This window comes from Piliocolobus tephrosceles, chromosome 5 (assembly GCF_002776525.5).
Source record: "Piliocolobus tephrosceles isolate RC106 chromosome 5, ASM277652v3, whole genome shotgun sequence".
Lineage (NCBI taxonomy): Eukaryota > Metazoa > Chordata > Mammalia > Primates > Cercopithecidae > Piliocolobus > Piliocolobus tephrosceles.
Window position 1 is genome coordinate 21912416 of NC_045438.1, and position 26330 is coordinate 21938745.

The 26330-nt window shown below is 36.6% G+C and overlaps 1 protein-coding gene across 1 annotated transcript in view; it reads left to right on the forward strand.

Moving 5' to 3' along the window:
• The window catches only part of CLVS2 (clavesin 2), a 67940-nt gene extending 45048 nt beyond the window's left edge, over positions 1 to 22892 (forward strand). The window contains exons 4-6 of the mRNA XM_023230721.1: positions 7248 to 7358; positions 13960 to 14180; positions 22485 to 22892. Coding sequence (XP_023086489.1) covers positions 7248 to 7358; positions 13960 to 14180; positions 22485 to 22572 — 420 coding nt within the window. The 3' untranslated portion in view covers positions 22573 to 22892. The remainder of the gene's footprint in view (positions 1 to 7247; positions 7359 to 13959; positions 14181 to 22484) is intronic.
• The last annotated feature ends 3438 nt before the right edge of the window (positions 22893 to 26330 follow it).

Here is a 26330-nt window from a genome sequence, read left to right on the forward strand (position 1 = left end):
AGAACACGATTTTGTAAAACCTTAAGAATCCATGGCAGATTTTCTAGTAGTGTGCACTGAGAAGATATGTCACTTGGGCATTACCTGTAATTAACTATAAAACAGCAACAACAACAAACAAACACCCTCAGACAGAAATGAAACAGAGTAAAGCTTCAGGTCTCTATAATGGGCACTGAATTCCTTAAAAGGAGAGTGACAGAGCAAAAGAGAGATTTTCTAGGAGTCACAGTGTTGTGAAGTCTTCTTTAGCCAATATTAACACATATAGAATGGGGAAATTATTATTTTCTTTATAGTAATGGCAGAAAGGACCTGCATGCCTCTGGATAGAGCACATTCCGTTGACTACACTTAAGAGAAATACATATTGACACAATTATATTCGTGATGGAAAATTTAAACAATAGCTGGCGTTTGGCTGAGGATCTTAAAGGGATACTATAACGTATCTAGATGTGAAGCTAGAACACCAATTTTCAATTTAAAAATTAATGCTAAAAAATTGTCTACATTCTAGTGCATATTTGGAATTAAGATTTTAGCATTTGAGAGGACACAATTATTTCAAAATATATTTGTATTTCAAAAATTGAATATTCTAGAAATTTTTACCTACAAAGCCACATATTAATGGGAAATGATTGTATTGTTTTAATCACTATTTTAAGTGATTTATCATGGTAAATCCATATTATTTCCTAAAACACTTATTAAAATTCAGACACTATTTTTAAGGAATTATGAAAATGTAAATATGTGATTCATGTGTATTTTGTTTTAGAGAATGCTCAAACCATTTGTTTAAAATACAGTGTTGTGTATCTCTAGAGACTGATGTCTCCTGTAACAGGAACTGACTCTTCATTTTTTAAGCCATTCAATTATCTTTTTTTCCTCTTTTCTCTGATGGCAAACTCTTAAGTGTTAAATAATCTAGTAAGAAAAAAATATTCTTCATTATTGCTTTCCTACATATCAGATTAATTACTTTTTTGGGGTGGAATTTGGCTTCTACGCAATTCCTTGCATCTAATCAAGTTCCTTTATTGTATGTGTGCCAGGACAGCATGAGATTTTAATGAGGAATGAAAGTTAAGTGGACAAAGGTGGGGCTGCCTCTGTCATGTGTACAATCCCAATTTAAACTCTTATCTCCGTATGAAGGATGAAATCTTTTGTTTTCAGTCCATTCATTCAAATATGGCTCATTACCAGTTGTAAGTGAGGCACAGAAAAAGACATTCCAATTAGCTGGTAATTAAATAGTTTCCTGGCTGTCTCTTCTCAATTTGGCAGAAGACACTGGTTGGAATGTTTTGGTAAAAATCTTTGCTTTCGTCAGGAAAGCAAGTGAATGGCTTGCCTGGATCTGTCTGTCCACTAGTGATAATGAGCAGCGATTTGGAACTGGGAAAAGCATGACTTTCTTCAGGAATCAGAATCTTCTAGAAGATGAATAAGACCTATATACAAACAGCTAATACAACATTCTAAAAAATGGATACAAGGTACACAAATGCTGTTATACTATCTAGAAAAGATACCCCCAAAAGTCGTAGTTAGGGAATCACGGTGTGGTTAGTACGTCAAGGCAGACCAAACTTAAATTCAAACACATCTGAAGGAAGCTAATAGTGGTGCTCCTGAGGGAATTAGTAATACCAGCTGCTACAAAATCACTTCTACTCTTTAAACCAAATCACTTTCAGAAAGAGTGATATTATATATGTTGTACACCTCTGAGCCATTACCAAAAACTATTTTCATAATTCCAGACAGGTACATCAAGTTTCATATCATCTATATAAATCTTGGAAAAAAACTTGAGAGCATGCATCAAGATTCTTAGAGTATTGTGTTTTCCTCTGGTTGGTAAAATTATGAGTGATTTTCTAAATTATACTTTTTTTGTATTGAAAATTTCTGGGGTAAGTATCTTTTATATTTATCCACATAGTGTATTCCTAGTGTCAGGTAGGAATAATGCAATATTTTAGGTCCTAGTATAATTTTATGGGTAGAGTTATGGAATTAAACATGTACTTTCTAGGTGCTGGGTGCTACACCTTATCACTACATGCCTTTTGCTATGGGCCCTATAGTAGTTGAAGCTAAATGTTTCAAAAAAGTACAAGAAAGTGATTAAACAAAAGTATTTTAGAGGCTGATAGATTTAATTTTAAATAAATAAATTACACACACAATTTCTGCTTATGTTCACACTGAAAACACATATTAGCACAACTGATTGGTTTAGGACCCTAGACAGTGTTATTTGTGAAATGAGACGAAAGTTGTGGATTTAATTCTCATAGAAAAGTTCATTTTGCTCTCATTTGGAGCTATAAACTGTATCCTGATTGATTGTACCAGCAATTATACTGATTTATTTTCTTCATAAATCAGACAATATTACTTGTAATAGTACTTATCCTAACACATAACTTTTGTGTTCCATCAAAACTTATTTAAAAGTTAGAATAATATGCTATGGTTCAGATTCTTTACTTTTTCTTTTTGAATAGTTAGATATGTGAGGCAAACATGTTTTTCTAGAACTATATGAATAATTCACTAATACACACACATGTAATGATACATATAAATAAATTTACCCCATAAATGACATCCAACTTTCCATTAATGAAGCATTGAGGCAAGTCAATCTTTGCATTGGGCACAAAGTGCTTTGCTCAAAGAAAAAATAAAAGGAGTAGAAGCAGGTGAATTGGCAAAACCATTAGGAAGTTAGAAATTTTATTATGTTTTTGCAACCCATCTTGGCTGTACCCTTCCTGATTGCCAAGCCATTCTTTTTCATTGTCTCCAGTGAAGAACCGTATAGCCAGCAGAGTCAATGATTGGCATATTGAATATTGTGACTTTTATTATTACTTTGTACTTTGTAGTGCTATCTAGGGTCAAACAACTGCCACTTAAACCACACTGTAAAACTACCTCCATAAAACCAAAAGTGCTTTAGATAGATCTCAATCAATTTAGAGGCTTATTTTGCCAAAGTTGAGGGCGTGCCTGAGAAAAGGAGACACAAGCCACAGTAGGATCTATGGCCTGTGTTTTTTCCAGAGAGCATTTTGAGGACTTCAGTACTTAAGGAGGGATGAGTGGGCAGGAGGGAAAGGGGAAAGAAAGAAAGAAAAAAAAAAAAACAAGGAAGAATAAGTAGTGAGATAAAGGGTCACATTCTTGTGAAGCTTTGATTAGCTGCTCACTGAATCTACATATTAGGTGTGAAGGGAGGGTCTAGAAGAACAGTCAATTATGCATTCATCTCCTGCTACTTGGTGAGTCTGCATTTGTCTCGACTGGTAGAGGGATGATTTCTCGTCTCGTCTTTGTCCTGGACCTGTGAAGATAAGTTGTTAATTTATATTGTCAGGATGAGGGAGACCACTTGGGAAGATATGTGGCCTTCTATCTTGCAGCTATTTATTTAGGAACAAAGGTACTTTTTTGTGTGACTCAGTTTCCAAGCTTAACTTTTCCCTTTGTCTTAGTGAGTTTGATGTCCTGACATTTTATTTTCCTTTCACTCCTCCATGGTCATTTCCACATTTGTCAGGTGGGGCTGGTGGTTAATATGGCAACCCTGTATCTAGAGGGTGTGCTGAATAATTAACAGATATTGTGAGTGATCAGCAATCCTATTAAATGTTGTTCCCATTTTACAGATAAGGAAATTATGGGTCAGAGAAGATAAATTGTTTACTTAAATAGCATGTATCTAGGTCTAGTTAGTGAACATTTATCTACCTCTTCTGGGACACACACACACACACACACACACACACACACACACAGAAAGCACATTTTTGAAATTCTGGGAATATAAAGATGAATGAGGCACAGTCTGGCTCAGAGTTCAGTACAACAAAAAAAACCAAAAATCTCTTTGGATAGTTCAAGAACAAATGGATTTAATACAGGAAGTTAGTGTTTAAGGCCTCATTGGAGGACCTACGGCCGTAGAAGTTAAAGGAGGACTGCTGATGAATCCTTGGTTTTGAGACCACATCCCTGTGGAAGTGAGTCAGAGTCAAGAAACTAGTGTCCATCTTGGCTGCTGCTGTCCCAGAGGCCTCTCACCTCCTAAGTGACACCTAGAAAGAGGAAGGTGGGGTTCAGACATTGCTGCAAACAATCTCTCAGCTAATAAGGTGCTTAGTAGCTACCACTGCACAAAAAGGTGACTGCTGCCTCCCTTTGGTCCCTTAAATCTTGCTCAGGTACATCTCACGGGCAGAACTCTCCCATTTAGAATCATATGTTTAACTTTCCATTTCCTACCTTATAGGGTGGGGGATAATGTGAGTAGAAATGGATTATGGGCCAGGCACCAATAGACCGTACAGAACACGCAACCTCTGCATTTAAGGTGCTCATGGTTTAATAGTGGAGGCAGACAAAGAGACAATTTCAGGGTCATATGGCAAGTGCAGTGATAGACCTAGGCTTTTGCTAGTGATGGCAGAGAGTGGGCTTTTATGAGTGAGAAGTGAGAGAAAGGATAAAAAAGAGCTTCCTGGAAATGATGTTTTTGGAGCTAAGTCTTAAGGAATTAGTAAAACCAGATTATTCTCAAAGGGAGGAAAGGCCACAGTAGGCGTGTGGGAGAGAACAGTTAACAAGCCGTAAAACAGCATGTTGACCACAGAAGTGAAGGGGAGACAGGAAAATGACATGCAGTTGGGCATGATTGGAAGTGAGGAAGCTCACAGTGAGGGAAAAGAACCATGTTCTTGTTTTGGACTTTGATGCCTGATAGGTGACATTAAGCCAGAATTTTAAGCTAAATCTACTTGATTGCAAAGTCAGAAATTTCCCTGCTCTTTCACTCTGCCTCAACTGTGATTGGATATTGATCAAGTATATCTAAAGAGGTGTCCAAGAAAGCCCATGACATGTGTGCAAGTTATGTGTATATGTTTGCATATTCATGTTTTTCAGGAGAGAAGAAGCATGACCTTCTTCTTGTGATTCTCAAAGTTTAATAATCATTTGAGCCGGCCAGATGCAGTAGCTCATGCCTGTAATCCCAGCACTTTGGGAGGCTGAGGTGGGCGGGTCACCTGAGGTCACGAGTTTGAGACCAGTCTGATCAACATGGTGAAACTCTGTCTGTCCTAAAAATACAAAATTAGCCGGGTGTGGTGGTGCATGCCTGTAATCCCAGCTACTCAGGAGACTGAGGCAACAGAATCGCTTGAACCCAGGAGGAGGAAATTGCAGTGAGCTGAGATCGCGCCATTGCACACTAGCCTGGGTAATAGGAGTGAAACTCACTCTGAAAAAAAAAAAAAAAATCACTTGAGCCAAGACTTTTGGCTTAATATTGCTAGTGTTCATTTAGTTTTATTCTAGAGATTGCTTCAGGTAGTGCAGCAGGTTAACAATTTTTAAAGATCCTTTTGCCATAAAGTACCAAGATGTTGGTTTCCTCACAATAAAATTATTTCCAGGTGCATTGCTGAACTCTCAGGAATGTGAGACAAATCCTTCTAAGCCAAGCACACATGGAAATCTACAGGAGAAAAACAGGAGAGTAGGTGAAGGCTGGGAGGAAATTGTTAACTACAGGAACCTAGAACTTTGGAGAATAGTAGTTGTCTGAATTATAGGGTGCTCAGGAGGAAAGACTAGGCTTGCACACATTGAGGGCAAGTGGGGGACTGGATGTGAGACCTCATTCCTATAGGTGCTACATTCTTAGGGAAACATTAAACTGGGAAAATCCCTGCTGGCCAGGAAACCTCTCTATCACTCCCATATCAAGGTGAAATAATAATTATTAATAACAATAATAAGGTACATGAGTATTTGTCTTAGTATTCTCTTTATAATTTAGGTATATAGTATCTTCTTTTTACTTATACATATTTCATAACTTTAAAATATACTATGCCTGTATTTCAGATTCATTTTATTATTATAATAACCTCTCGATGAATGAAAACCACATATTTACAAAAGAAGTAAGACACTGACATAAAAAGTAAAAGTTTTATCTTAAGCTATTTTAATTATTTATTGAACTACTATTGCCTTATAGGGTATTATTCTCAGAGATAGAAGTTGCTTTGCAAAATACAATTTGATAGCTCTGCAAATCAATATGCAAATACTAAATTAATTCACTATTGCTCATAAGTGTCCAAAATTTAAAAAAAGAATTAATGGGGTTATGCCATGCAAGTTTTTGACCAGAGACTCTTATTCAAGAGAACATTTAAATTGAAAAAATACAATTATTTCAGTTCCTTTACTTCTTTTCTTCCTGCTCATGCTCTAAATAGAATTCAGAATGCCAAGTATTATGATGCCACTTCAGAGGCACTTGTAGTAGGCTAGCTTTTTTTTTTTTTAAAGAAGACCTTTGTAGTCGGTTCAATGTGTAGTTTTGAAATAGTAGCAAGAATCAGATCCATTTATGTACAATCGTTAACATACTCAAGTGCAGTGTCAAATGTTGTCATTCATTTGGCTTAAGGGTTCCCTTCATATTATGGAATGGGCTAGAGCTGTACCTGTTTAATCATGGGTAGGAAGAGGAGGAGGCTGGCTTTACAGTTTCCTCCTGTGGAGTGAGATCAGAGAGCTTTGATTTTCATTTAACCTAGCAAAATGCATCCTTACGTTTCTTACAGTATAACTCTGCATTTTTATTTTGCTAAAGCATGTTACTTTTTTGTAGTTAAAATAAGGAAAGATAATGTTTATAACAAAGTTGATAAAATAATAGGATACAGAGAATAAAGTGAGTTTTGTGTCTGACATTGCTCACACTATGGATGACTAGATAGGGATTTAATAAAATATTTTATTTAAAAAATAGATTTTAATATAAATATAAACAATTTAAATGAAACTTTCTTACAATGTAGATTCATTATTTGACAAATCTCTACTGACTTTTCTTTTTGTTTCTTGGCCTGTACTGACTATTAGCATTTACAGGCTTAAAATACGATCCTCTTAAAAATGCTGACATTCTTATCAATAACCTATTCTTGGGAAGGATTTGATTTATTATACATTGCTTCGGTTACTGTATGAAAAGTACAATGTTTAATGTGGTAAGGTTCTTTCTTCTTTTCTCTCCTTAACTCTACAGATAATCTCATCTAAGTTTGTGAAAGAATAAATTTGCATACCATATAACCATTCCTAAACCTTCTCGGTATATTAAAGCATATTTTGATTTTTCTTTCTCCATGTTACTCTAGGATAGTTTCCCAGCGCGATTTGGAGGAATTCATTTTGTTAATCAACCATGGTATATACATGCCCTGTACACCGTGATCCGGCCTTTCCTGAAGGAGAAAACTCGGAAAAGGGTATTTGTTTCTTTGTTTTTTAATCCTTTCTCTCCCCCAATCCAGTGAATTATAATGCATAATGTGTATATAGTTTTAGCTATAGTAAAATGTACTTCTACATTGTATATAAATCAACATAGAAAACATTTTAAGATTCTTCCAGATCTTGTGGTTGTGAACAGTATATCTGTGAAAGAAGCATTTAAAAGCTAACTCTCCTACTTGCTCACAAAAAGGACGTTTTAGTACATTCATTATATGTTAAAGACCCAATTTAAAGGCAAAAACAAATCTCTTATGCTGTGTTACTATAGTGCTATTGATGCACTTAATTTTAAGTAAAGTCTAAACAAAAGTTATAATTTTATATGCCGATTAAGTGGATGTTCTTTCACAGTATATACTGCAATGAAGGTAGTGAAATCTGTGGTATCTAATGCAATTTTTTACAATGGTTATGATCAATCACACATTTTGAAAAGATTGCTAATTTGTGGTAATTTTAATATTTCTTTAAATTACATGTTACTTGAAGTCTCTTTAAATTCACTTTCATCTAACAATGAGGATAGTCAAAGTGCATAAAACAAAATAATTTTTCTGAGATTGCGATAATTTATGTAAAACATTTAATACAATGTAGGGCACTAGGTAAATACTGAACACATTATTTTCATTAAAATACATCTTGATGTACAGTTCACTAATTCTTGCAACAGCTCTGAAAAGTAAATTTAATAAGCATTATTTCCTGTTTTAGAGCTGAAGAAACTAAGTCCTGGAACGGATAAATGACCTGCTTACTCATATACACAGAAGAAAAGTTGCAGAGCTAGTATACAAACCCAAATATTTCAGACCCACGTATAGAGCTACTTTTACCTCCTGGTGCTGTTCTCCGTTTTCAAATGATTAGTTCCACAGCAAAATACACTTTCCTCTAAATTTATGTGGAAGATAATTTTCCATGTTTCTCAATGACCTAGAAGGCACTTCAGGTAGAAGCTTTATTGTGAGTGTGAAAGTGCAATAATTACATGTTCATATTAAGCATTAATGAACAAAGGGTTTACTGTAAATGAATTTGCACTCATGAAAGTGCAATAATTACATGTCCATATCAAGCATTAGTGAACACAGGGTTTACTGTAAATGAATTTGTTGAAAATGTTTTAGTAGTTTAGGAGGAAGAATTCTATAAGGAATTATAATTTATAATAAAAATTGTTTCTACCACCAAGTATCAAATTAATTCATATTTTGGAATTCAGAAAGTGTATTGAAGTGCCTTACAAGTGCTTTTTCAAGATTTGCTTTAATGAAAGGATGATCAAGTGATCCAAAAAACCTGCAGGGGCTTTTAGTACAAATTATACTGGTGAATGCTTATACGGTATTCACTCAGTGTCACATGCTGTTCTCAGTGCTTTGCATATGTTACCTCATTTAGTACTTACAACACCACTTTGGAGTATATATTGTTATTTTTCTCATTTTGTGGATGGAAAAATGAGGCTTGGAAGGTTAACCAATTTGCTCTGAATCACAGCTAGCAGATAGTAGAGCCGGATACATGAATTTATGGGAAAGAGAGTTTCAGGCAGAAGGAACAGCAAAGACAAATGTACTTAGGTAGAAATATGCCTGATGTATTTGACAAACAGCAAGAAGGTAGAAAAGCTGGAGCAGAATGAGCTATGGGGGAAGATGATAGGGGATGGAGTAGTTGGTGGAGCAATGGGATAGGAGGGACTGTGTTGTACCAGATCACATAGGGACTCACATACCATTGCTGGGATCTGGGCTTTCAGTCAGAGTGAAATTTGAAGCCCTTGAAGGTCATTGAATACAGGGGTTACTTGTTCTGAAATGATTTTTAACATGATTCTGCTCTGTTGAAAAAGACTGAAGAGGATCTAGTCTAGAAAACAAGGAGTGCACTGCATTTGGGGTTTTGTAATTGAATTGGACAGCTTTGACAACCTAGAAGTATGCATTGCTAGCGTTATTCCAGATGGAAGGAAGATATCTAAACTTTACCATTTTAGTTAAAATTATATGATTTGGAAATTTTCATATGAGAAAATAATTATATGTTTAAATACTTAAAATTTCTACTTATATAATCAATACACAGTGCAAAGCTATTCAATTTCTTCACTGATATTCCAAGTAAGTCAGCATCACAATATTACTCACACACCTTATACTTCAGATGCTATAAGTCTATGTTCTGAAAAACTATTAAAAGAGAACTGAAGAAGCAGCTGTGAATCTTTTTCTACAAATTCAGGTGTGCAAGAATCACTTGCTTCTTTGTTTTCTTAAATTAAATTAAATTTGACTTTGAGTCTCCAACTTACTGGGCTGCTGGGAATATCACCCTTAGCACAGGTGTCCTTTTTCCTCAAAAGCTCACCAGTATCTGGAGTCTTACACAGAGCCAAACTTCCCACCCATCATGGCCCCTTCTGATGTCCTCATTGTTCAAACCAATATTAGTTCCTTGAACTAAGGTCTCGTTCTGCTCCCAAGTTATCTGTGAAAAAGGGGTATCTTTGCTGAAGCTAAAATCCAACGAAACCCACTACCCTAGTGCTTTCTTCAGCAAGTCAGTGATTGTCTTCCTGCTACTTAAAAGTTGATGGGAAACAGGTTTTCCTACTAATTGGCATAAATTTCTTCCTCTTAGTCAATATGGCCAATGTTGTTTTCTACTCCTTGGTGATTCTCGAAAGTCTTTCATCTATTCTTTTCCACTCCAGATCACCTAGCATAATCTCTTTAATGGCACAGGGTAGAAAAGTAAAATAAAAATGAAAGTATTATTCAGGCTAATTCTCAGAATTTTAAGGTATTCAGAGATACAGGAACCAAAAAGGACCAGACTTCTTGCATGAAATAGAGGAAGAGAAACAACTTATAATGAAAGAAAAATAGTAAAATGTTAATAAATGATGTTATTACACAGAACTAGTGAAAACAAAGAAAAATCCAAGAGTAGAAACTTAACAGTTGGGCAATTGCAATGCATCTTTACTGCCTAGTCTGGAGATGCAATTCACATGTAAGAGTTCTAAAAGAGCATCATCATATAATATATATTTTTTCAACAAATTTTGGCTTTGGAGAAATAACAGCATTGCACTTAATGAATTGCTAAGACAATATATGCATGAGTTAAGTAAGGAAATTATATGATATATTAGAAGATGAGAGGTGCTGTCAAGAAACATTATACACAGAAAGTGGATAGGCTTTCTAGGTTGGGCAGGGTTATAGTATTAAATAGGTTTACTAAGGGAGGCTTTCCTGACAAGGGGAATTTTAAGAAGAGAAGTGCAGGATGTAGGTCAGCAAGTCATGAGGACATTTGGGAGTAGAAATCTCCAGACAGAAGAAATATCCGTTATGAATGTTCTGAGGCAAGTGCCTAGTAGGAGATGTGTTCAAATAAGTAGTTCTTATAGGACCCTATAGGTTTATGCTAAGAGAAAGAAGTCAATGGGGAATTGTGAGCAGAAAGATATGACCTGACTTATATTTTGACATGGTCATTCTGGCTGCTGTTGAGAATAGAGTATAGATGGAAGAGTGGACATAGAGAGGACAGTTAGGAGGCTCATGCAAGAGCACAGCTGAAAGGATAGTAGCTGTGTTATGGGTGTCTGGGTAGAGCTAATCAGAATGATTGGATTCGGGATGCATTTTGAGGATAGTACCAAAAAGATTTACTGTCAACTGAGATGATGAGAGGAGTAAAAGGCTGAGTTGAAAGTTTTGGTCTGAGAAAGTGGAAGAATAGTCACACCATTAACTGATATTAGAGATAGGGAGGAACATATTTGGTGTGGGGGAAGATTGTGAGTCCAATTTTGAACATGTTAAATTTGCAGTGGTCATTGAATACTTAAATGGATATTTTAAGTGGAGAGTGGAAATACAATTATAGAGGTTGAAAAAGAGGCCTGGATTGAAGACATACATTTCTAGTGCAGGGATATTATTTGAAAGTCACTGACTGAACACAACGAACTTAAGAAATCACCAATGAGAAAGTATAAAGAAGATAATAAATCCAAAGACTGAGACCAGTCATTCTCCAGTTAAGATATTAGGAAGATCAGGCCAGGCACAGTGACTCACACCTGTAATCCCAGCACTTTGGAGGCCAAGGTGAGTGGATCATGAGGTCAGGAGATCAAGACCATCCTGGCTAACATGGTGAAACCCTGTCTCTATTAAAAATGCAAAAAATTAGCTGGGCGTGATGGCGCACCTGTAGTCCCAGCTACTCGAGAGGCTGAGGCAGGATAATCGCTTGAACCTGGGAGGCAGAGGTTGCGGTGAGCTAATATTGCACCACCGCACTCCAGCCTGGGTGACAGAGTGCGACTCTATCAAAAAAAAAAAAAAAAAAGATATTAGGACAATCTGCAAAAGAGACTGCAAAGAAGTATCTAGGAGTTAGGCAGGAGAAAATCAGAGCTGCATGAAGAAAATGTTTCAATAAACAGAGTCATCTATTGTATCCATTGCTGCTGAGGGTTCAAGATATATAAGGACTGGGAATTGGATACTGAATTTAGCAATGAGAAGGACCTTGACAAAAGTTGTCTTCATTCATTGGTAAGACACAAAGCCATTCATTGGTAAGACACAGGATTCCATTTAGGAAAAATGAGGAGAGAATATTTGGACTATGAATATAGACAACTCTTTGGGTGAATTTTGCTATAAAGAGGAGGAGAGAAATAGGAAAGCAACTGGAGATGGAAGTAGGGCTGAGAGAGGTTTTGTGTGTCTGTCTGCGGGGAGTGGAGTCAGGATGTTCTTTCTCTGATGGGAAAGATCCAGCAGAGAGAGGAAATCTGAGGATGTGTGAGAGATAAGAGAGAACTGTTAAGAAATACAAATGAGTAGGGGAGAGAGGATGAATTCTCGTGCGCAGGTGGAGAGGTTGCCCTTTGTAGGGTTTATCTGTTCATTGTACTAGCAGTGAAGGCAAAATACATAGACACAGATGCTGGTGGGTGGGTTGATGTCATCTGGTTGTCCTATTTTCTCAGTGAAAGTGGAAGCAAGGCCAAAGCGGAAAACGATGCTGCGGAAGGAGGCAACAGAGTGTTAGAGAAGAGAGAGGAAGTAGTGTGCTAGGATTACATTGACTGCTCCAAGGATTTATTACCATGACTCTTACATGAGTTGAAGATTTCTTATGTGAATGATCCCATCGGATAAAGTAAAATTTATATATCTAATAAGGGTTGCACGTGCCATAACTGAACTTTCACAGGAAAATTATTTTTATTTCTTCTTATGAGAACACAAGGGTGCACATGTGTTTTCCTGGACATAAATACTGGCTGTTGTGCCCTCAGACAGGAAAGGGAAGGTATAAAGTTTGCAGTTAACCTGGTGTACTTTGGGACAGACGGCATCTTCCACCTCCTCTGGGCCTCATGTTATGTACTCCAGGCAGCTGTTTGCTTTGCCTATTTTGGCCAGTGCCCTGCTGTTATCTGCTTTTACTCTTCTATAATTTGTTGAAAATGCTTATTAAGTGGCAACTACCATCTTGTAATTTTATTTGATATTGTAGAGTAATCTTTCTTTGTTTTCCAATGTATTTACTTCAGTGGATTCTAAAGGTATGGAAAGCAAATATGAATGTGTTAGCTTATTCTTCTTCAACTGAAGAATGAAATTATTTTTGTTACTTATAAAGTATATTTTTAAAATAAATATTATATAAATTTAGATGAGACAACAGTGTTGTAGCAGAGAAGGTCAATCTGCAGTTTTGAAACTGAAATGAAAGAAGAGGAAAGGTAGCAGTTTATGGAAAAACAAATCTCGAGTATGTCGCTTGAATATTGCTCCAGTTTTTTTTAAATCATTATCTAGACAAAATAATTAAGGTGTGCATACAGCTTTACATTTTTAATTCATTATTTCTTTTTCTATTTGTACAGTCAGTATGGAAATCTTTAGTAGAGAAGATACTGGCAACATTACAGAACATAATGTCCTTTGGGACATGAACCTCACTCAGCCTTTCATTATGATGATGCTCATCTACTTTGGTTATTTACATCATCCACTTTGCATTACAAAACAGTTATTTAGTTGTTACACTATTCTTATTTTTATTGATGATAAAGAGAAAGCCATGCAAGTGACAGCTTTTGGGTGTAATAATTCGCATAGGCTCTGTAATTGATGAGTCCCTTATGAGAAGGATCTGTTTTCACTGCATTCATTATACACATCATCAAGTTTGCACAACTCACACCAGGATGATGTACAGATCATCATGTACATATCATTCTGCTCATGTCCCTGCCTATGAAGCAGGAAACCAAATTTGTGGTTGCAGCTCTTTTACCCAATAACTCTCTGACCTTCCAGAAATTACTTAAAGTGTCTGAGCCTCAAGATTTTGGTATAAAAGTACCAGCTCTACCTGTTTTACAGAGTAGATGACTTGCTAAAGTATTTTAACAGACGTGGAAAACTCATATTTGCTATTGCTATCCTCACTTCCTCCCTGGAGGATTTAGATGGTATTTAGTTTCCTCTGTGTCTTTCCCTTCCTCCCGTCTTCTTGCATTTATAGATATTTTTGCATGGTAACAACCTGAACAGTCTACACCAACTAATTCATCCCGAGATCCTGCCCTCCGAGTTTGGAGGAATGCTGCCTCCTTATGACATGGGGACATGGGCAAGAACACTGCTAGACCATGAATATGACGATGACAGCGAGTACAACGTAGATTCCTACAGCATGCCTGTGAAGGAAGTAGAGAAGGAACTCTCCCCCAAGTCCATGAAGAGGTATGCTGAAGGTAGACTGGGGAGTAGGCTGGGCCAGGGCAGGGAGAGGCATCCTGGGTCAAACCCAAAGCTTTCTATTTTTCTGTATATATTTTTCTGGTGGGATTTAAAAACTCTTTATGCCCTATAATTGGATGTCTAAGAGTTTTGAGTCAAAGATAAAGTCATTTTCTTATAGTGAGAACATTTAAAATTGATTCTCTTAGCATTTTTCAAATATACAATACATTATTATCATATATTTGAAAACTATCTTTCTGTAAGGTAGATCTCCCAAACTTATTCTTCCTGTCTAATTGAAACTTTGTACTTTTTGACGAGTATCTCCACATCCATCCCCCAAACCGCCCTGCCTCATCCCAGTGCTTGGTAACCACCATTCTACTCTCTATTTCTATGAGTTTGACATTTTTACATTCCACATAAAAGTGAAATCATGCAGTATTTTTCCATCATATTGTATTCCATAAATATATGCAATTATTTGTCAATTAAGAAAAAGATAAAGTAATTTGAGGTAACCTCAACTTAGTGTTGTTCTAAATTCATAGACAGTCTAGCAGGGCCCTTAGAAGTCACCAAATCTGGTAGTTTTCAAATTGTATCCTGAGAAACCAAGGGTTTTGATGGGGTGCCTCAGGCCAAGTAGGTAGAGTAGAGAGAGTGCCCATTTCCACTGCAGTGGGAGCAACTCGCCTATAAGCAATTTATTTGATTTCTGTGTAAAATTTCTTTTGAAGAAAGCAACTACATACATCAGTTCAAACACTGTGTTCAAAGTTTGTGGTCTTTTTTCAATATCTCTGCCAAGTCTTTGTCTAAAGGTCTAAACATTACTAGTACAAAACACTGTATTTCACTTCAGTTTTAATCTTTATAGAGTTCATTGTTGAGTCAGAGTCCAAATACCTGCTTTGACTCTCACAGCACTTTTATGCCTTTCTTCTTTCAGTCAATAGTCTGGGGAGTTGTCAGACATGCACAAATGAATACCTGGCTCTGAGTTTGCATTCTGTCACAAACAAGTAGATGTGTAATTCTCAGACTTCCCAGGAAACAACAGCTCTGGGTCCATTTGGATAACAGTAACAAATACGACTTCTCTGGTTCATTTCACATTCACAGAAATATGGGCACCATAGCCCCTGCAAGTCTCCCCTCACCTAGCTCAGGGAGGATACAAGGACATTGAACGGGTCATGCCAATGTCTGACATCCTTCTCTGATGAAAGCCTTAAGGCCCTTTGCCCATAGCTCTGACTCATGGAGTAATGTGCCTGTTCTTTAAGGATGGTCTTTTTTTTTTTTGAGATGAGTCTAGCTCTGTCGCCCAGGCTAGAGTGCAATGGCGCAATCATGACTCACTGCAACCTCCACCTCCCTGGTTCAAGGAATTCTCCTGCCTTAGCCTCCCGCATAGCTGGGATTACAGGCTCCCACCACTGCACCCGGCTAATTTTTGTACTTTTAGTAGAGATGGGGTTTCACCATCTTGTCCAGGCTGGTCTCAAACTCCTGACCTTGTGATCTACCTGCCTCGGCCTCCCAAAATTCTGGGATTACAGGCATGAGCCACTGCGCCTGGCCAGGATGGTCTCTTTTATGCTACTGCCTCTGTTGTGGTTGTTGTTAGTATATGTGTGCATTGATTTCCTCTCCCCAGGCTGCTGTACAACTCCTTGGAGAGAATGGAAAGGCCAGAAACTTTCCCTGCTCTAGTTTTCCACTAGCTAGCAAGCTTATATTTAAACCAACTTTAGGCTTCTTAACTCCCTTCTTTTAGAACAGAACTTCTTGAGATCTCTGCTTTCCTAAGGGGTTCATGGATGGGCTCTCGAAGGATTCTGTTAAGAGCTAAAAGTTGTATGCAAAATTTTGTGTGCATAAGTATGAATGCACTCTATGTATATGTCATGCTTTTATTTTCTGTGGAAAAGTCGTATATTTCATCAAATTATTCAAAAGTTTTCTAAAACAAAAGTGGTTAAAAGAAACTTCCCCTAAAATAGTGTTCTTCTAATAAAATAATCCTAATGATCACAGTTGTTATAATCTGTCAATTACTAGGTAGTTATCATGAGTTAGGTGTCTTTTTTTTTTACATTAATTTATTAAATTCTCACAGCAACCATGTTAAACAGATACTGCATCCTCAACGTTAGGTAGTCTATATGTAGCGGAGCATGGCTCCATTGCATGAGATGTGGCGTCCTTCGCTTCACTGACATAAAGCCTGCCTACCCTTTGTGGCACAGAGGCCCTTTCTCAGGAACTGAACTACATAAGGATTTGGAGGCAGCTGTCATTGGTGACCACTAGTGGTCTTCTTTGTCAGCTAATGAAGCCCTTTTTCTTCAGCCATTCTGCCTGAGGCATGATTCCTCGTGTGGCCCATCATGTGAGCACATTTTTCTCTATATCTACTACACATCACCTGCACTCTGCTCAGCTGCACCCTTCCCCTAAAAATTCTTTTTTTTTTTTTTTTTTTTGAGACGGAGTCTCACTCTGTCGCCTGGGCTGGAGTGCAGTGGTGGCCAGATCTCGGCTCACTGCAAGCTCCACCTCCTGGGTTCATGCCATTATCCTGCCTCAGCCTCCCCAGTAGCTGGGACTACAGGCGCCCGCCACCTCACCCAGCTAGTTTTTTTGTATTTTTTAGTAGAGACAGGGTTTCACCGTGTTAGCCAGGATGGTCTCAATCTCCTGACCTCATGATCCGCCCGTCTCAGCCTACCAAAGTGCTGGGATTACAGGCTTGAGCCACCGTGCCTGGCCTCCCTAAAATTTTTTTAACTGTTCTTGTTGATTCCAGCCTTACCTGCTCCCCTACTCCCAATTTATTATCCACATGGCAATCCAAAAAATCTTTTTAAAATATAAATCAGACCATGTCACATCTTGGCTTTATTTTTATTTTTATTTTTTTGAGGCAGGTTCTCTTTGTGTTGCCCAGGCTGAAGTGCAGTGGCGTGATCATGACTCAATGCAGCCTCGACCTCCCTGGGCTCAAGCAATGCTACCACCTCAACTCCCCCAAATAGCTGGGACTACAAGTGCCTGTCACCATGCCCAGTTAATTTTTAATTTTTTTTTTTTTTTTTTTGTAGAGACCGGGTCTCACTATCTTGCCCAGACTGGTCTCAAACTCCTGGCCTCAAATGATCCACCTGCCTCGGCCTCTCAAAGTGCTGGGATTACAGGTGTGAGCCACTGTGCAGGCCTTGGCTTTATGTTTTTAATGACTGTTATTTATACAATGAATAGAATCACCTCCTTATCATGGCTTACAAGATGCTACCTGACCTGACACAGCTGCCTCTCTTCTCCAGGTGTATCCCACATTCTTCCTCCTCCCCTGCTTTTGGGACACAATAGTCTTCTCTTTTTACCCTTGTCACCACCACCCGGAATGCTCTTTTCCTTCATCTTCAAATGGCTCGTCCCAATCAAAAGTCAGCTCCTCAAAAGAGTCTTTTGATCTTCGTCACCCACCTGGTCTTAGTCAGTTCTGCTTCCTCCTCATTCTGGTCACTCCCTGTCCATCACCCTTCTTTATTTTATTCTCTTCATAACACTATTAGCCTGTGAAATTGCTGATTTTGTTCAATTTTATATCCACTCCACACCCCAAAGTAAGCTTCAAGGAGATGATATTGCCTATGTTTACCCTATTCTCTGAATCCCCAGTGCCTGGAGAAGGTCCTGGAGCAACAGAGGGTGCTCAGGAAATACAAGTTGAATGCATGGAGGAGTGCTCTGCTGCCCATCAGTGGCCCTATTTAAATGCAGTATTCATAACTGAATAGGGAACATCTGACCTGGTATTGGTACTTGCATTTAAGTTGCAGAGTTCTGACTTTGCAGGATAGACCTCAGTGGCTTCTTTGAGTTGCTGTTGTTGTCACTGTTGCTATTGTTCAAACAGCCAGAGCTGACTCATATGGGAGTTCTGAAAACTGGAAAGTCTCTTTACTTACCAATCCATATCCTCCTATTGTTTAGCTTTGACCTCCAATCACATTATTTTAATTGATTAAGGCCCATCTTGTTAGATTTAGCACAGTCTATCCACCTTTTGTATCATGATTCTTTTCTCTAATTAGGCTATTTTATCCCCTGCACACTTTGCTTATAGCCCATTAATGGCCCCAATCTTGAGTTTCTTGCTGGTGTCATGGGCTGATTAGAGTTTTAGGCATTGTTTGGAGTATGTTTGGTATCATATGAAACATTTATGATTCTATTGGACAATTCCTGAAGAATGAAATTAAGAAAAGTTTTGCACTTGATTCTCATGTTCTCTGTCAGGAAATGGCAGTTCACCATCAAGGATAAGAGAAGATTGCTCCTATGTTCCACATTGATTCCCCTTGTCCCTTTTCTTTTGGTAGTTTTATGATATCTTTAAATTAAGAGAGAGAAAATAATTCCATCACTAAAGAGTTGTGGATAATTCTTCTTTTGGGTAAATGTAGCTAGACATGTAAAAAGATTACTTTGTCTTTTGGTATAAATTTATGGAGGAACAGCATAGTCATCATGTGTAAAGATACAAAGTTCACTAGACTAAGTATTTTAGAACTGGAGAGTGCCTTTTACCTTATGTTGCCAATGCCTATGATAGTGCCTGGCACATAACAGTAGTGAGTAACAGTACTTATTTTCATGATATGCACTTCTGATTATTGAATATTGAATATATTATTATTGAATAAGGTTAAACATTTATTGTTGCTCTATGCAAAACCCTGTTCCAATGCTCTGTGTATGTTGACTCATTTGCTTCTTGAAGCAACTAATCAAGTACTAGTATCCCCATTTTATTGATAGAGAGACTGAGAAACAGGAAAGGTAAGTGACTTCCACATGTTGCATAACTACAAAGTAGTAATGCTAATATCTGTACATAGGCAATAGTATTCTATGAGCCATTTCCTTAACCATATGCCAGAATTTGTGCGGGGTTTATGGATGCATTGTTGCATCTGATCCTCATTATAACTGTATGATGTGGGTATTATTTTCCCCATTTTCCAAAAATAGAGAACAAAATCTTAGGAAGTTTAGTCTTCCCATGATCACACAGCTAATAAACTGCTGTTATTAGCAAGTGGAGTTATGATCCGCTTCTGTTCAAAATCTAGTTTCTCAAACACTATGTATTGTAGATGCATGAGAAATGAGTATTGGATACCTAAATCTAAATTACTGGTTTTCAAGAAAGAAAGAAAATATATTCATTGTGTAAACAATAGAAGCTGCATAGAAACCCCTGAGATGGGCTGGGCACAGTGGCCGATGCCTGTAATCCCAGCACTTTGGGAGGCTAAGGTGGGTGGATCACTTGAGGTCAGGAGACATGAGACCAGCCTGGTCAACATGGTGAAACCTCATCTCTACTAAAAATACAAAAATTAGCCAGGCGTGGTGATGCACGCTTGTAATCCCGGCTACGTGGGGGAAGTGAGAGGATCAGTTGAACCCGGGAGGCAGAGGTTGCAGTGACCTGAGATGGCGCCACTGCACTCCAGCCTAGGTGACACAGTGAGACTTCGCATCAAACAAAACCAAAACAAACAAAGAAAAAAAAAAACCAGAAACTTCTGAGATGTATGAGTTAATGAGAGACAGCTCCCTCTACTGTGGATGGAATAAATCAATTCATTAACACTTTTGATCCTGCACAAATAATCCTATTCTGTCATAAAAGAGAGTAAAAAAATTTGTACTAAAATAGTCACACACTTGGGACAACTAAATACCAAAAAGAAAAAACAATTAATCTCAAATTGTTTCTGACTCACTTTTGTTCTGTGATTGAGGCATTGTTTCACATATAGAACCAGAATTCATCGTCCAACAATCCTCATATCTGTAGTGCATGATAAAAGCAAACTAGAAACTTAATCCCAGGTTGAATAATACGCTGTAATTTAAAATATTTTGTTAAAAATGTCATATTCTCTCATATTTTTTCAAAAACAGTCATGAAACACACAGACTTAGAATGTGTATATGTGTGCATATCTGTATAATGTGCAATAGAATATTATGGCAAATTAACTATTGTGCCTTGTGCTGTCTGAAGAGCTTTGGTATGTACTTATGGAATATTATTAGGATATACCTCAATATTTATATGATAGATTTAATTTTATGAAAATTTTAAAATTTATTTTCTGTAAAGAAAATAGAATTGCTTTCTCTATTATCCTCATTACTCGTCATTTTGAGTGCTTAATACTGAAGTTCTTTTAATATGGAAATTATTTACTGGCTAGAAGTCAAGACATGAAAACCTTACTCTTTTCCAAGCCCTATTATGCACGTTGTATTCACAATAAGGAAAGGAACTGATAAAGTCCCTGCTTATGGAGCTTGCAGTCTAGTGCATATCAGTTGTCAAGTTAATACTTTAGCACAGGACATTAAATGAGCCTCTTTCCCTTTTGACATGAATTCTTCTGAGAGCCAATTTGCTTGGTTGGGTCTCACCTAAAAACAAAGTTAAAAGTCTAATTACTTAGTCTTTTGTGCAATTGTCTCCTTTGTTAAAAAGTGTTTTATTCATGTACTTTAAATAAAGATGATTATGCATTATTGCATTTAAAAGTGACACAAACTCTCTATTTTCTCTATTCTTTCTCCTTACTGTCCTTTTCCTCATCCTATTCTTATATTCATATCCTATCCTATTCTTATATCCTCATCTATTCTCTCTTATACACACACAACTTTAGTCAGTCTTTTTTTCCGTGATAGGCATCTAATGCCTATTTAATATTGAGATAAAATAGTGTAAATGACACTTAGGAAATAAAATCTCTCAATTTTTTAATGCTTTCACCTTCATTTTCATTCCCTCTTTAGGAAATAATTTAAGTTCATTTAAATTTAATCAGTTTATCAGTTAATCCTGTAATTATTTTTTCTCTGATAATTAGTTCCGTTGCTGTTCTTTTTCATTTGCATGTGCAGTTGTGTTTTAGGTTATAGTCTTTTCAGAAGTTAATGAGGTTTGCTAAGAGGCATATTGCCACAGCAAAAGCCAATTGGCTGGAATGCAGCAGCAGGGGAAGAATTCATTACCAAGGAGAATTCTAAAAGGGCAGCTGCTTACTAAATGCTATAGCTATTAAGATGGCAGCTTCCTGCCATGACGGGAGCATGTTTCATTGATTTTCCTCTTTCCCACTCTCATGTTGTTTCCTAATGATAAATTGAGATATAAGCCCCAACTGCTACCAAAGGCATGTATAAGTGAGTTTTCAAATTATGTGCTTTACTAATCATAAAGTGTTGCTGCCTAAACAAGAGGGGGTTTTACTTTTTAAAAATTCATGTGGCCGGGCGCGGTGGCTCAAGCCTGTAATCCCAGCACTTTGGGAGGCCGAGACGGGCGGATCATGAGGTCAGCAGATCGAGACCATCCTGGCTAACACGGTGAAACCCTGTCTCTACTAAAAAATACAAAAAACTAGCCGGGCGAGGTGGCAGGCGCCTGTAGTCCCAGCTACTTGGGAGGCTGAGGCAGGAGAATGGCTTAAACCCGCGAGGCGGAACTTGCAGTGAGCTGAGATCCGGCCACTGCACTCCAGCCTGGGCGACAGTGAGACTCCATCTCAAAAAATAAATAAATAAATAAATAAATAAATTAATTAATTAATTAATTAATTAAAAAAATAAAAATTCATGAAATGTAAAAATTCCATGACATTTTCAAGATAAGGTTGATTTTATTTGGATATTCTACTAGGAAATTTAACAAAAACATAAAAATTTTGATCTTTTTCTTGATACAATCATTAGTTAAAAAATGACAGTCAAAAAAGAGGTGCGTTCTTGTTGCATTTTTTCCATAGTTTTTTTTAAAGACTGGAATTAAGCCTCCTGTTATTTCTATTTAATTTATCATAATAATCATTTTACTGTAATTTTTTTCCCATTTGGAGATGCTTTATTGGAAAACATCTATCCTACACTAGAAATTTTTGGTATCTCAAAGAAAAGAATCTTGCTCAACTGTGAGGAGCTCTTAAGTCACGTATAGTCTCTTTAGAATCATTGGTGGCTCAGTATTCTATGTAGAGGCCAGAGGGGATTGTTTCCTCCCTCCAGGGAAAAACATCACCAGCAGAGGTTTTTCTCTAAATGTGCAACATCCACAGTTCATAAATTTCTTGATATAGAGGAAGGGAATTCACATTCTTGGGAGAAGTAATGACAAAAAGACAGATGAGAGAATGTCGTCTGTGCAATTAGCTGATAATAACTCACTGACGCTGGCTTTATCCTTTCCAGATCTCAATCAGTAGTGGATCCTACAGTACTAAAACGCATGGATAAAAATGAGGAAGAAAACATGCAACCATTGCTTTCTCTGGACTAATAACTTCTCTACATCCCCTTCATGGATTAGAAATGGGAAGTATTGGTTTTCAGCAACAGGGACAGCACTGTGGAGGAATTACCAGCTGGAAACCGACTTATTCATGTTAATGTAGCATAATACATAATAAGGCATCAGGCTTTCCTTGGCCTGAACCATGGGGGCCCTAGGCTGGATTTTTAAAATGTCAATAATTTATTCTGTAAGTGCCAAGTTATTTGTAAATATAATGTAATCTTCATGTCAAGTTTGTAAATTTCAGTAGTAACTCAGTTTGGAAAAAGGTTGGCTCAGAAGTCCATGCCAATGGTATGAACTATAACAAAAAGTAGAAAAGACACAATCAAAGCTAATTAAATGTAGCCCTCTTTCCTATGAAGCCATATTTCAGCTATCATAGTGATTCTTTCATTGTTTTTCTCTGAAACTCTGTCAGTATTCAAACATACTCTTAAAGGGCACACACAACTAAATGATTCCAGGAAATTTTATGATTAATGTATTTTCTGTCTAGTGATTTTCATTTCAGAGAAATGTGTCTTAGTAACTATCATTGGCCTTGCATTTTGGAGACGAGGAATGGCAGATGAGCTGGTAAACTAAACACTTGAACTCTTCCATGTTGTTTAATTCTTGGAATCTTATGAAAAGATGTATTTCCTCAATTAAGATGTAGAATTGTAAAAGAGAGTGGATTCTTTTTAAATTGCTGTCTTCGCAATGTGTCCTTTATTCAAGACCCCATTATATTTCTCTCCAATGTACTCTAAGTACATTTCCTCCCCAAAACTCTTTGACCAAGAGAATGAGAATTCATATGTGAATAGTGTTTTGACAGCTAATTTTGAACATAAAATTTTCCACTTACAGATGAGGGGCTAATTTCTAATTGTTGTGCACTGGTTAAAAAGTATATCTATCTATATATATATATATATTCACACGTATATATTTTTACTGAGATCTAACAAATCCTTGATGTGACAGGCTTATAAAATAAATCATAGATATTCAATGATCTTATAGATAATTACATGAGATTACTCTGGAAAACTACTTCCACCGAAGTTAATGAATATGAGAAATAGTGAAACTGACTTTCAGTGTACCTATTTAAGGGAATTCCAATTTAATTTATAATGCAATTTTAAATATGTGCCATCTTATTTGAACTATATTTTTCCTTCAAAGAGGCAACAGATCTCAACATAGTGTAGGTAGCATCACGTGACAGAGAGCCAATTTTATTTTCAAATTTAAGTTAATTATCTTCGTGATCCTATTTATCCACAATTTCTTTCAGAAAAGGCTGAAAAAACACATTATATTCAGGAGATATAATGAAATCATCGGAAGGCATCTAAGACAGCATGTAATCATTTATACATTGATTTAGAAATTTGCATATTTAACATTTTATTTCATAAAATGTATACAATTTCAGCAAATTTTAATTTTTTTATTTTAAATTTCAAGGTGAAAAAAAGATTTTTATCACCCATAATAAATTTTGAGATTTAGAATTTACCATTAAAATATTCTTTTGGAAGAAAAATATCTCAGAAACTCTTGGAAATCATCAAAAATAAAGGCATGTGGCAGTCTTCACATTTTTTAGCCAAAAGCTTCAAAAATTTACTACAATTCTGCAGCCAAAAATTGTAAAAGCAAGCTGAGTACACCAATATACAGTGTATCAATGGACTGCCTCATGTGTGTAAAAATACATTCAGTAATACAAATGAAAGATACCTTAATAATGCCAACCTCCAGTCAAGTGCAGAAGAATAATGACTGTCAGGCACTCTGCTCTCCTTGTGACTTTTACAGAGATTGGAATGCACTGGGGACAACGTGTCTCAGCAGTTTCTACCTTTTTAAGAATTCTAAGCATTGATATTCTTACATTCTTGCCTACTTGACATACAGTTTGTAGCCATGGGCTTTATAGACTATATAAACCTTAGGCAGTATAATCCATTGGAATAAAATAGAAACATTGTAAGTGCAGAGGGCAGTCAACTTTTCATTCTCATGAGTTTCTCTTGATGTGTACCATTTATTTCCAGTTTTCAAAATTCTCCCAGTTTCAGATGTCAACCAGCATTGGCAGCTTCTTTCTCCTATCATAAAGTTAGTGTCATATATAAAAATAACTAGAAAGGCATATTTTATGTGTATGCCTATCTAATTATAAGTATCATTCACACTGTCTCCCAGACCCGCATTTGGAAAGTTTGCATTGCATTACTGCTCATCTTCAGATGAGTAATTGAGAGTTGGCTAGATTGTGTAAAAATATTTTAAAACGAATGAACAAATTACAATGATGATGCCTTTTGAAATCACCATATCTAGTTCATTCTGTGAATAAACTAATTTTCTAGTAATGTTTGTGAACCTTAGTCAAGGGATATTCATTCAACTTTATAAATTTACCCCTCAGCACCAGCTAGTTAGCACTGTTTAGTAATTTTTCCCTTCATGATATTCTGTGTCACATACCTATGTCTATGTATAACCTATACACTATACTTGTATGCCTGTAAACACTCCTATATTCTTGTATTTTAATTGCAATAGTATACCTCCTCATACCTCCTCTCTCTCTCTCTCACACACACTCTTACACACACACATTAACACACTAGACTGTCCTAATGAATTTTTCTCTGTACTTTGAGAGCTCTTTTAGTTGTCTTGTCACTTGAAATTTGTGGGCTTCAAAGAATTACCACATTTGACTTGGAATGGTGCAGTAGTCCATTTCCTTCTTTCACCCTACCTGTTCCATCTTCTATTTTTGATATCTTTTCTTTCTTCCAGTTATTTCAGGGGCAGGTGATTCCAAAGCTGATTTAAAAATAAGTAACTTCTCTTATCATGTTGTCAGTGATATTTGCCCGCATTTTTGACTATTATTTAAGAAGGAAGAGATTATCATGAAAATATACTCTAACAAATATGAAAAAGTGCCTCTTTGAAAATGGAATAAAACAGTGATACAGGCATATGGATTTTATTTGTACTCTCTTCCAAAAAGTAAATACATAAATCTATATTATAAAGGTGAAATATAGATGTCATTTGAAGAAGGATATTTAAGGCCTTTATTTGAGCATACTCGTACAGTATTAAGTCTCTGTTGTGTAAGTTAAATACAGTAACTTTAATACATGTTAATGATAAACATGACACTATGCTGAAATGATATACAAGTATTAAACAGAGTTTTGCAAGCAAGTTTTCAAAGTGGGCATGCATGAATTCTTTTATTTCAGTAATGGTTTGCATAAGTGTAGACAGGGATATTTCCTAAGTTTTTTCATACAGAATACTTATTTACTTTATAGTACCAAAAATTCATATATTCATAAGCAGGAAAGCCAAAAATTCATACATTCATACTTAGCTTCTTTTAACACTGTTAACTAGGCTATATTGTTAAACATGTGAAGCTTCCGTAATATTCCTGAGGGAACAGAAGTCCCTGTATTGCATCAAGAAATTGGAGAGTTGTTTTGGACATTGGGGAATATGTTTATGACTTCACAAAAAGACACCTTCAGAGCCATGGAGTATGTCTTCAGGGACAGGGTTCATTTGCTTCTACAATGTAAAAGTTTATGGACATGTCTGTGGTCCTTAAAGAAGTTACATTAAGAAAGTTCGCTAAGAGGCTTTACACTCTTCTGTTGTTTTATTTAAAGATCTGCCTTGTGTGGTTGGTGAATAATATCTCAGCTTCTTTTTTTGTG